The 12,708-nt window shown below is 41.3% G+C and overlaps 1 protein-coding gene across 5 annotated transcripts in view; it reads right to left on the reverse strand.

The window, feature by feature from the left end:
- Positions 1 to 12,708, reverse strand: part of LOC138754369 (MORN repeat-containing protein 1-like) — a 260,124-nt gene that overhangs the window by 80,278 nt on the left and 167,138 nt on the right. For all 5 annotated transcript variants that reach the window (XM_069918561.1, XM_069918560.1, XM_069918562.1 and 2 more), the window contains 2 exons: positions 7,867 to 8,018; positions 4,430 to 4,506 (listed from right to left, as the gene is read on the reverse strand). In XM_069918561.1, coding sequence (XP_069774662.1) covers positions 4,430 to 4,506; positions 7,867 to 8,018 — 229 coding nt within the window. The remainder of the gene's footprint in view (positions 1 to 4,429; positions 4,507 to 7,866; positions 8,019 to 12,708) is intronic.

The raw sequence follows: 12,708 nt of genomic DNA on the forward strand, positions 1-12,708 counted from the left end.
CTGTCACGGTGGCCAGTGGAGAGCTCGCCATATAATACGATCTTGGGAAGGCGATGGTCCTCCATTCTGGAGACGTGACCCATCCAGCGCAGCTGGATCTTCAGCAGCGTGGACTCGATGCTGTCGACCTCTGCCATCTCGAGTACCTCGACGTTAGGGGTGTGAGCGCTCCAATGGATGTTGAGGATGGAGCGGAGACAACGCTGGTGGAAGCGTTCTAGGAGCCGTAGGTGGTGCCGGTAGAGGACCCATGATTCGGAGCCGAACAGGAGTGTGGGTATGACAACGGCTCTGTATACGCTTATCTTTGTGAGGTTTTTCAGTTGGTTGTTTTTCCAGACTCTTTTGTGTAGTCTTCCAAAGGCGCTATTTGCCTTGGCGAGTCTGTTGTCTATCTCATTGTCGATCCTTGCATCTGATGAAATGGTGCAGCCGAGATAGGTAAACTGGTTGACCGTTTTGAGTTTTGTGTGCCCGATGGAGATGTGGGGGGGCTGGTAGTCATGGTGGGGAGCTGGCTGATGGAGGACCTCAGTTTTCTTCAGGCTGACTTCCAGGCCAAACATTTTGGCAGTTTCCGCAAAGCAGGACGTCAAGCGCTGAAGAGCTGGCTCTGAATGGGCAACTAAAGCGGCATCATCTGCAAAGAGTAGTTCACGGACAAGTTTCTCTTGTGTCTTGGTGTGAGCTTGCAGGCGCCTCAGATTGAAGAGACTGCCATCCGTGCGGTACCGGATGTAAACAGCGTCTTCATTGTATGAAAATGAAGAAACTAAAATTGATACATGGGTAAATGAATAAACAGGATAAGACATTTAGAATGCAGGAAGCAGAATCAGTGTGAGTAAGATAAGAATCTCCTAGTCTTTAGACAGAATCAGCAAGTTCACTACTGTATGAATGAGATAAGGATAGACAATAGATTATAGAATGTAGGAAGTAGTTAGTCTGAATGAGATAAGGGTCTTCTAGCCCCAGATAGAATTAGCAGGTCTGCATATGTAATTAGTAAGCCTTAGACAGTATTAGCCAGTTCTACATATGAAGAGGACACAGCCCTGAGGGTCGGGAAGGTGTAAATTAGAACAAAGACAGGTTTGTGAATAAGGACAATGAGGATAATGACATGATAAGACACCGACAGGATACCCCGGTCCTCCAAGTGCACAGAAACAGCACGTAGGCAGGCAGGATTGCCTAATGCCAAACCTATCCAGGAGGCAGAAGAATGTAAAGGGGAGGGTATTCCTATACTGAAATGAACTGTATAAAAGTTGGGTGAGCCCCAGTGTATGTGTGTATTCCCAGGGTAAGGGGAAGCACCCAACTTTGCATTGTTGTATAATAATGTTCTTTGTTCTCAATTTTTGTCTTGAGCAATTTCTGTGAAGGTACTTCTTTTTCTAACACTGGTGAAGAAGGACTGTTGAGTGTAATACTAGAGATCTAGTCCATGCGAAATTATGGTGTTCGATACCGGCAGCAGCTTCTCTTTCTCAACAGGGTTTGTTCTCCCCTTTCCTGGTACCCTTTGCTAGTATGCTGCTCTACCGGAGTCTGGAACCCCTCCTGGCTGCTGCCGAACACAGACGCCACCATCTTTGGCCCAGACCCCACGGTCGCAGGATTTTAAGTAAAACATCATCATCTCTTTTAAGATGCCATTTAAAGCCTGTACAGTCTTCGGCAGTTGGACTGGGCAGTTAGGACCCTTTGGGAAGCACTGTGTCTCCGTTCCCCTCTCTCCCTGGGTTTGCACCAGCAGCAAAGCTGCCGTCACACCAGCTCTGGCATTTATTTTCAAGATGTACTCACTTCATTGTGTGAAGGCATTGTTTTATGGTTTTATTGTATTGTATAGGTTGAATATTTATTGGTTTTGGAGGGGGGTGGGAAGGGGGAAGGGAGGGTAGGTGGGGAAAAGGGAGAAAATGCCACTGTGTATATTTAATGAGAAACGTTTGTATATATTTTGGTTGATAGGGTTCACAGTGTGAAAAATAAATAAATATTTAAAAAAATGAAAGATGTACTCACTCTAATTTTTGGCAGAACCACATTATGACAATACTAGATCATGTTAGTAAGCTGTGGCCAAAGACATCCATTTTAAGAGTGCTTTGATCAAGAGAGGATTAGAGTGAAAATTACAAAACGAAGTACAGTAAAACCCCTGGTATCGGGCACCTATGGGGATTGGTAGATGCTGGATAAGTGTATTTTCCGGTTGCTTGAGACTTACTCATACAATGCCTAACTAATACACCTGCATTAAGAATAAACAGTTTGAAAGACAAAAATACTATACCTACTTAACTGAACAAACTTCAAGATTGTGAGAGATGAGTACAACTGATATAAAAATATGAAAATGAAGAAACTAAAATTGATACATGGGTAAATGAATAAAGCCAGTATGAACAGGATAAGACATGGATATTAGAATGCAGGAAGCAGAATCAGTCTGAGTAAGATAAGAATCTCCTAGCCAGACAGAATCAGCAAGTTCACTGTATGAATGAGATAAGGATAGACAATAGATAATAGAGTTAGTCTGAATGAGATAGGTCTTCTAGCCCCAGATAGAATTAGCAGGTTTGCATATCTAATTAGTAAGCCTTAGACAGTATTAGCCAGCTCTACATATGAAGAGGACACAGCCCTGAGGGTCGGGAAGGTGTAAATTAGAACAAAGACAGGTTTGTGAATAAGGACAATGAGGATAATGACATGATAAGATACCGACAGGATAACCCCTGGTCCTCCAAGTGCACAGGAACAGCACGTAGGCAGGCAGGATTACCTAATGCCAAACCTCTCCAGGAGGCAGAAGAATGTAAGGGGGGGGGGTATTCCTATACTGAAATGAACTGTATAAAAGTTGGGTGAGCCCCAGTGTATGTGTGTATTCTCAGGGTAAGGGGAAGCACCCAACTTTGCATTGTTGTATACTAAATGTTCTTTGTTCTCAATTTTTGTCTGAGCAATTTCTTGTGAAGGTACTTGTGTTTCTAACAAGATGAACAATAAAATTATAGATAATTAACCCCCTCCCCCAAGTTTACAGATAAAGCTTCTGACCAGGTGACTCTTACTAAGCAGGGACAAGGAGACATTTTAAGAGAGTTGCCCCAACAGCGAGCGGCATCAACCAGCTCTTCATCCTGGGCGACGCCATTGCTGGCTCACACACCTTTATTTAAACAGCTTCAATGAGCAAAGCACAATCAAGATACACTGCTTGCTGAATATTTGCTCCTATCTTCACCAAATGTTTATATGTTACTTCAGTTTTTTTTACCTATTATTTTATTCTTATTTACTTTAATTTTTAAAATTTATTTTCTTTGATTTTTTTTTGCTGGTTGCTTGAGGTTGCTGGTTGCCTGAATTCTGGACACCAGGGGTTTTACTATAGTAAATTGCCCAAAAGCAGAGCTACCAGTGGCAGACAGCAAACGTGCAGGCTGATTCACCATTTTTACATTACTATCTCCTCCAAACTGATAGTCACATTGTAGACTCACAGTTTTGTGGATTACTGATTACTCCTAATAGTTGAGGTCAGGGCTGCCTATGAACACTTCATCCTGGCAATGAACCTTGGAGCCTTATGTATTGGCAGCTTACCAATGCCTACTGCTTATTCATTGTCATTTTGATTTTGTGAGAAACATCCTATGGAGTAAAAGCAATTATTTTTGGGTGCCTGCAGCAACCTGTGACTTTGCTCCCATCTTGGTGGGGTAGATTTCAGCTAGAGATGAAAGGACAATTTACTATGTCAGCCATTCCCTCTCTGAAGATAGATCTATAGGTTTCACCATTTACAGTAAGCTTTCTTTTACAGAGAATGCTGGTCTTACGCAACAGGACCATCCACATCTACAGACAGAGGCTGAGAGCACAATAGGAAGCAAATGGGATCTAGACACTGTGTTTAGCAAGCCCGACAAGCCTCCTGGTTGCACCTACGAGCTGTGACACATTAATGTGTCACTCAAATGTCACTAAAAGAGGGCTAGGTAGCAGCTTCTGCTAAAGCTTTAACCCATTACTGATCTTTACAGCTGCTGGCAGGGCTCCTGTGCACTTCTACCATTTACTGTGACCTTTCAGAATTATTTTTGTTAACTACACTGAGATGTGCAATTATTTTTATGATGTTAGTGCTCTGTGGGGCACTATATTAAAGGTCTCTGAGAGCTTCTGTAATAGACTGTATGAAAATGGCCTATCAAGATATTGTCGCCTCAGCAGCCTGGCAAGCTTTTCTCCCAGACCAGCAGCTTGTTACTGCAGCAACCTCATCCATGGAATTTGAGCAAAATAAACTAACTGCTGCTTGCTGCTTCTCCCCAGGCATGATCCGTTGTGTTAAATGTTACACAGAGGTGCTGGTACTGGCTAAGCTGCAACTCGTACTTACCTGCTCTCAGTTATCTTCTCCTGTGAGACTGTTCCTTTGTCACTCAGGGTTCTGATGTTTGATTTCTTACTTGCTTTCTGCATTTGAGAAGATACAACATTCATTTTTACTGTACTATAAACACCAGATTTAATTCAGAAATTAATTATGTCACAGTCTGTCGTCTTATTCCAACCCTGTGTGCAAAGAGCCAGTCCGCTGGAAAATATTTTAGTGAAGCTAATCTTGAATTTAGACATACAGTACACAAGGCATTTCAGCCCACGAGACCATGCTATCCAATTACACCCAATTAACCTACCCCCGCAGTACATTTCAAATGATGGGAAGAAACCGGAGCCCCTGGGGAAAACCCATGCAGACATGGGGAGAACGTACAAACTCCTTACAGACAGCACGGGATTCGAACCAAGGACCCAGTCATTGGTGCTGTAAAGGTGTTGCGCTAACTGCTAAGCCAACCTTAATCTTGCTTTGTATAAACCTAGAGCAGACATTACTGGTCTTTGATCAAGACCTTACTTATTGCAGAGGGCTCTCATGCCATTTGAATGCCTCTGGGTGATCCTATCTAAGAAGAGCAAATAAGTCTTGGATAAAAGTTTTGATAACTTTCAGTGAATAATTGAGTTCCAGATTAGGCAGTGCATTTAACAAATGAGCTCTTGTGGGATGTGCAAACTTCCATGATCCCCTGACTCCATGTTCTCTAATGCATGTTACAACATTGGAGAGATACAGTTGGTCACTGAATAAAGGATAAAAGCAGTTGGTTAAAATTGGAGGAACAACAATTAATTTTCTGACTGGCATTCTCCTACTGGATGGCATTAACATTAACTTCTCCAGTTTCTGCTAGCCTACTCTCCGTTCTCCCTCCCTTACTTTTCCCTTTGTCTTCTTTGCTCTCTGCACCCCTTCCCTCTCCATTCACCCCCTTCCCACTCCTTGCTGTTGTGCCCTCCCTCTTTCATCCACCTATTACCTCCTGTCTTTGGGACCATGCCCCTACCCCTCCACCCCTATCATTTTGTTCAGGTCCATGCTGACATTTTTTCATACCTTGGTGAAGGGCTCAAGCCCAAATCCTTGGTTATGTATCTTTATTTTTGGTACATGAAGAACACCGTGTGACCAGCTGCGTCTCTCCACATTGTGGTTTTACTTCAACCATGGTGTCTGCAGACTTTTGTGTTTTACTTCTTTTTAAAATGGTGCCTTTTTGTACTCATAACAACCACATCTAATTTTGAGATGTATTGAGTGTTAGTGAAGTGCTGTAAGTTATTAGAAAGAATATCGAAAAAAAGACAAAGGTTTTGTAGAAGAACTGATAGGGAAGCAAAACACAGAAATGCTGGAAGAACTCAGCCAGTTTCGCAAAGTCCATAGGAGGTAAAGATACATTATTGACATCATATATCTATGGACGCTTCTAAATCGGCTGATTTCCACCAGTATTTCTGTGCTTTGCGTATAATCAGTGTTTATAGACTTTTGTGTTTCACTCCTGATAGTGAAGCAAACACGGATACCCTATTGTGGGTCAGGTAGCCTTGCAGACATCATTGTAGATTATTTAGACCCAGATTTACCAGAAATGTATATTTGAAAGCCAAACATCATCCAAAGAAACACACAAAATGCTGGAGGCAACATCCAGGCAGAAGATAAAGGCAGTCAATATTTCAGGCTGAAACCCTTCATCAGGAATGCAGATGAAAATCTCTTGGTTTTAATTTCTTTATCCTGAAGCAGAAAGATCCTCCAACTACTCTAACATTCCCTCCCATTGCCTGTGGAGCCAATCTCAGTGAGTAATATATGTGACGGTGGATAGTGGCAGAACTGTAACACCACCAAAGGCCCAGTTCCACCTTCTTCACCCCTCCTTCAACCTCATGCTGCTCATGTCTCTCTTACCCTCCTTCCATCTGGACTAAACTTCCATCTCACATCCACTCTTCAACCATGAAAATCTCGAGTAATTAAAAAAACAAAACAAAAAAAAAACTGCAGGCACTGGAAATCTGAAATCAAAATGGGGAAAGCAATGTAAATGTGGAGTGAGTAGAATAAAGAAGATAGTTGTGTTTCAGATTTGATATATCTTGGTAATTCAACATATTTCTTGCACTCCATGGGGTTGGAATATGATCTCATGCATACATTACAAGCACAATGTTGCTAATGGGATTTTGCAATATGTGAAATGACTGCCAAATTTATCTACAGTACAATATCGAACACATTTCAAACAGTATTTCATTAGCTATAAAGTTCTTGAAGATATCCTGTGGTCTAGATAAATGTAGGTCTTTCAACTCCACATTTATTTAATGAGAACTTCAGAATCAATAGGGTTGGTCTTGCTAATCATTCGGAGTAGAGACGTGGCAGACTGCAAGGTCTTGTAGATGTAGTGCAGAAATCACCATGGGATCGCCACACTGGGAGTTCAGATTCAGATTTCAGATTTATTGTCAGAGTACAAACGTGACATCACATACAAACCTGAGATTCTTTTTCCTGAGAGTAAGGCAGAATTACGACTGTGAAAAAAAAACTGTACACAATGTACACAAATAAACAAATGTAAACTGACAGTGTAACGCAGAGAAGAAAAAAATAAAGTGTAAAAGTAAGAGTCCTGAAATGAGTCCCTGATTGAGTTTGTTGTTGAGGAGTCTGATGGTGGAGGGGGAGCAGCTGTTCCTGAACCTGGTGGTGCTAATCTTGTAAAATAAAGATAAAGCATGAAAGTCTGCAGACGTGGTTGAAGTAAAAACACAATGCTGGAGAAACTCAGCAGGTAAAACAGTGTACTTTATATAGCAGAGATAAAGATACATAACCAATGATTTGGGCTTGAGCCCTTCATCAAGGTCTTGTGTTGACTGCATGATGGAGTTAGTTCCTGGGTGTCAAGTGGCCCGTGTCTGCCCATCTGGGAAAGGGCTCACGGAGAACCTGTGGTGGACTCTGCAAGGCTGAGCCAGGGAGGAATGTTGAAAATGTGAAATTTAATGAATGATTCCTCTTAAATTTCATTGACTCTCACCCAGTGAGACAGGAAAGAGTAACAGTGAGGGAGCACCCCCTCAGCTGTAAGCTGGCCAAGAAAAGCCATGAAGCTTTCTATAAACGTTGGTGGGCTGAAATATCTCACCAGCCCTGAAAACTGAGGAAGTGGTTGGGTAGATGAGGTGGGAATTATTTATAAAATATGCTTTTGCTCTTTGTGTGAATTTGCCTCTCAGCCTCTCCCAACACAGTGAAAGACTGTCCTCTGTAGAACTATCGCCTATTTCAGCTTTCCCCATGCCCTTACCAATAATTCACCTTCATTAGAGAACATGAAGGCTTGCTTCATTGCCAACATGTTAAAATATACCCTGCATCAAGCTTTAGACCCATTTTGGTTTTGAAGCTTTTACCTTCTCCAGTTCATCCAGGATCATGAAAGGACGATAGCAGGCTGGCGGGGAAGCAAGTGCCAAGTTCTGGAATGCTGCATAGCCACCTTCTGCCCTTTGCTTGGTCAGAATGGGAATGGAGTCCTTTTCTTCTGCTGGAAGGATCTGACACCCTGCAGAAGTATGACAAGAACCAAACACATTCACACTGACAGCTCCTATCCCTGCCATTAACAACACAAATATAGTGCCCTTGTAGCCACTCAACTTCCCGAGCCCAATCTGACATTTTGTTTGTCAAACACTTGACCCCCCACCACCTAATAAAACCTCTTCAAGAGTACCTTTAACATAGTAAAAAGAGGATGGTGATCTCATCCTCTTTCGTACATGTTTACCCAAGTTACTAGGAACAGGTAGCAATGAGCAGATATACTCTTGACAGATTTACAGCTCTTTTATAATGGACAACAAAGATCTTGCTTCTTGAACACTTTTGGGTGTGTTTTATGGATTTTGGGCTGTTGATCACAAAAATGTTTAAAATTTTCAATCACATTACCGCTTTTTAGATGTAACCTATTTTTGTGATTTCCTGACACATTTTAAATCTACTTCAAGCATCCAAAACCACGAAGTGCAGAATGTCATTGAAAACTCATCTTCTGCATTCGCACTTGGACTTCTTCCCTGCTCATCTTGATGCAGACAGTGATGAACATGGTGAAGGGTTTCACCAGGACATTGATTGAGACCATGGAAAAGCGGTATCAGGGAAACTGGAATCCATTAGAGCTGGCCAACTATTGTTGGACACCGACACGAAAGGCATCAAATGCTGAGAACCAATGAAAATTTGCGGCAAAACATTATTAGGTCAGTTGAACTAATGCAATGTGTCAGCATCATGTGATTCTAAATTAAATAAAAGTTAATGTAATGTTTCTCCAACTTACTTGGTGATACAGCAAATCTGAAATTCTCTTTGTGTTCAGTTTGAAGTTGTCTATCATAATCTTTTTTTTCAGGAAGCAAATCTTTTGAAAAAAAATTGTTGTCCAGTGATATCAGTCCACTGCGCCTTTCAGAACCAGCATCAGTTAATGCAACAGATACTGAATTTAGGACCTCTGTTGTTTGTGATGGGTTGATTACTTATTTCCCAGCTGCTTAGTTGGTAAAACCCATGCAATGCTTGATTTTTGTTCCTCATATACAATCTGCAATTCTTGAAATTTGTCCTCTTTGATGATCCTTGCTCCAGGGATAAATCGGCTGAAGAGAGAAATTTTCATTCAAACTGAGGGCTTATCACCAAAACCTATCCTGGAAGTGACTTGCAATCAAAGTTATTTTTCTTGGTTCTGCATCTGTAGCAAGGGAACAGCCATTCAACCGTCATGGTTTAAGCTAGTCTTTCTGCTTCCATTGACCTCTACCTCTTCATTGCAACTTACCAGAACGCTCCTCTACCTTTACCCTAGATAAACTTGTACAGCTTCATGTTTACATCATCTGTGTCAAATACCCCAACTGCTCCATTTGGTCAATGTTTCCATTTATTGGTTATGTGTGAGTTAAAAAGTTTCTCCTGAACTCTCTATTGCATGCAATATTGCATCTAACATTAATATTCCTTGGGTCTGGTCTACCTACAGAAGTCAATAACTTGCCAACCCCTTCATAATTATCTACCTGCTTTCAGTCTTTGGGATAAAGATCTAGGTTACCTTCACCATTGTTCTACCCACAACAAATGAGAACTGAGGAAATATTGGTCAATGGACTTTGCTGTAGATAATGGAGCATAAGAGTGTGCATAATACCCTGTGGGTAGCAGGTACCAGTGCACTTCTGGTTCCTGAGCAACATCACCACCAAGATATTCACCGACTTAAGACACAATGCCAAGCACAGTGGAAACCACTGATCGTGCCAGAAGTACAGGGAGATAAATCTGTTTGTGTTAGCAAACAGCTCACTTTCATGCTGTCTGACACTCAGAGTCAATCACCTAATCCTTTCCCATCTGCTCTGATTTTTATTTCTTTTAAAAGATAATAAAAAAAACATACGCACAATTAACTCCTCAGAGCAAATGTAGGGTTTCGCAGGGTGAAAGAATCATCTGTATCAGTTCTAGTGGTCACCCTAATGGCTTTGCATTGGAAAATGCTGGAGGCTGTGCTCACAGCAGAAGAACTTACCCTCTTAACCCAATCTCTATACTTCACTTATTTAAAAGGCCTGGATTAAATTCAGGAACTCAGTGTTTGCTTCAACCTGGAGGCCATTTTCACTGGCCAATAGGTCATTGGGCCCAACACATGAGAAATGCACCTGGATGCCCTTGGCATTGTTAACTGTTCACTTCTTATATTGGTATAGAACAGTGATCCTTAACCTTTTTTTTTCAACTCACATGCCACCTTAAGTAATCTCTTACTAACCGCAGAGCACCTGTGGCAATGAGTGCTCTGTGGTTAGTAAGGGATTACTTAAGGTGGCATGTGAATGGGGGGAAAAAAGGTTGAGAACTACTGATATAGAAGGTTTATCAAATGTAACTTGGCCAAATGAGTCGGTGGTGTTTTTGTGAGTGGTGGCCCTTAGTTACAATTAGAATATCTCTTCATTATGTGTGAAGTGTTTTCTTGCTTTAAATAGTGACCATGTCCTTCTTTTGCTCAACTTTCTCTCCTGCTACCTCTGCCTCCTTTACAAGATTACAGATCCATTGCCCAATCATTGATTTTCATATCTGTATGGTTGCTAGATTATTTGGCTGTGGGAGTGATGAATCACCTGACATTTGGATAAAGACATTTATCTGCTGAGATATCTTGGTAGTATTTTGTGTCACCCCTCTTCCAGCTTTCGTGTACATTGTAACATCTCTTGCCATTCAAACTGGAACCAAATAACTCAGAGACCACATATGTCCCTCAGCAAAGCAATGCAAGGCACTTTTACCTTGTAAGCTTATTCAAGGGAATGTGTAATAAAATGGCTTGTCTTTATTAAATATAAGGTTTTGTAATACATGGCCTAAATTTTCCTCAACTTCTGCAATTTTTCAAAAAGTAATAACATCTGAGTCTACATTGTAGACTCAAATGTCAATGTCCACAATACAACAGAAATTGCTCATGTGATCTTCTTGTGCTGTAATTAATTCCTTCCTCCATCTCCTGAGGAAGTCTGACTTGTAACTCTGCCGGAGACACTGATTTTAAGGAGGAGCGGAGCTAATTAACAAATAATGCCAATGGAGCTAATAACCAGAATCGTTACTTGTTCCAAAAAAATTGTTAAAGAAAAATTCTTATGTGTATGTGAAATATGAAGGATGCAGTTTCACAAGAGTTAAGCAGATTGTCACCTCCAGGGCTTCAGTTGGAATCTGACCCAGAGGGGTGGGAAGACTTCCTTTGCTCTGTTCTGAGGCTTCTTGTGCTCTCTGTCACCTGTTCCTTCGTTCTTTGTCCTTGGACCATTATCTGTGCTGAATCTGGTCACTGTTTGTCAACGGCCATGATGGGTTTTACATGAGACAAGCTTAGGAAGAGTCTGCATTCTGTTTGCATTAAGTGGGCAATCTCAGGGAGGCAATAAGAACAATTGCTGTGGGAAATAATGATCCTCGTGGAAAATGAAATTGTGAAATTAGTGACTTGCATGCTGCTGCATTCCAAGGAATGGGGCTTCTCAATCACTGGCCTCAGCAATAAAGCTCTTCACTACTGTTCAAGACCCTCATATCAAGAAGTAGTTCTGACAATATGGTACTAAGTAAAAGCAAGCAGAAACATTCCCTGCTCTGGGGAGATGGAAGGACAATATACTGCTTGTAACACTTGCCATACCTCAACTACGATGGTTTTATACTGGTTTGAATAGACCTTCCTCACTCCCCCCTTCTTTGTGCTACTTTAATCAAATTATCACACCATTAAAACAGGTTTTTAACTATTAATTTTAAAAGGGATAAAGAGAAGCTTCATTCAAACAACGTCAATTCATCAAAAGGTATGGCTCAGAGGAATCGTTATTATTCATTGTAAAAGTCCTGGTCCACAGACAGACATTGAGTGTGAATGCCCAGTTAACTATGATGCCCAAGGATGACAACTTAGGTTTTCTCAATGTCTAGTTATAGAGAAATGCTGTAGCCAAGACAGTAAATGTCTACACCAGGGGTGTCAAACTCAAATTCACGGAGGGCCAAAATTAAAAACTTGGACTAGGTCAAGGGCCGAACTAAATATTTATTGAAAATTTTCAACAACAACTGCATGTTTTCTCTTCTTTCAACATATGTAATGTTAAACTTTTTCTTATTAAAATAAATGTTTAATAATAGTTTTGGATAAACTCTTTCCAGAAGCATTAACAAATGAGAAATAAAATATTCAATAAATAATATTTCTCTATAGAGGATTTGTCAAATGTTGCTAGTGTGCTGTCGAATAGTAAAATCTGAGGACTATTGAGAATGTGGGAGAATAACATGATTCCTGAAACAATCAAATGGGTGACTGATTGTGGGCATGAACTCTAGCAGGGTTATTTGCCATGCCCTTTTTCCATTGGTACAGATATCCTTTGATTTACACACTTTTCAAGTTTTATGCCTAATGAGCTTGTATCCAGGTGCAGGACCATTTTTAACCAGGAATATATTTATCACTGTGACATGAAACTATTGGAAGATTGTTTTATCCTGAGATTAAAGTTCATAATACTTACTCAGGCCTGTGTGCGGGAGGGCGGGGTTTGCGGGCGATCGGGTTGGACAACGACAGTGCGGGGGCATCGGCTCTCGCTGCAGGGCAGCATCTCGGCGGATCAGCGGCCCCGTCA

The sequence above is a fragment of the Narcine bancroftii genome, chromosome 2 (genome assembly GCF_036971445.1).
Source record: "Narcine bancroftii isolate sNarBan1 chromosome 2, sNarBan1.hap1, whole genome shotgun sequence".
Taxonomy (NCBI): Eukaryota; Metazoa; Chordata; class Chondrichthyes; order Torpediniformes; family Narcinidae; genus Narcine; species Narcine bancroftii.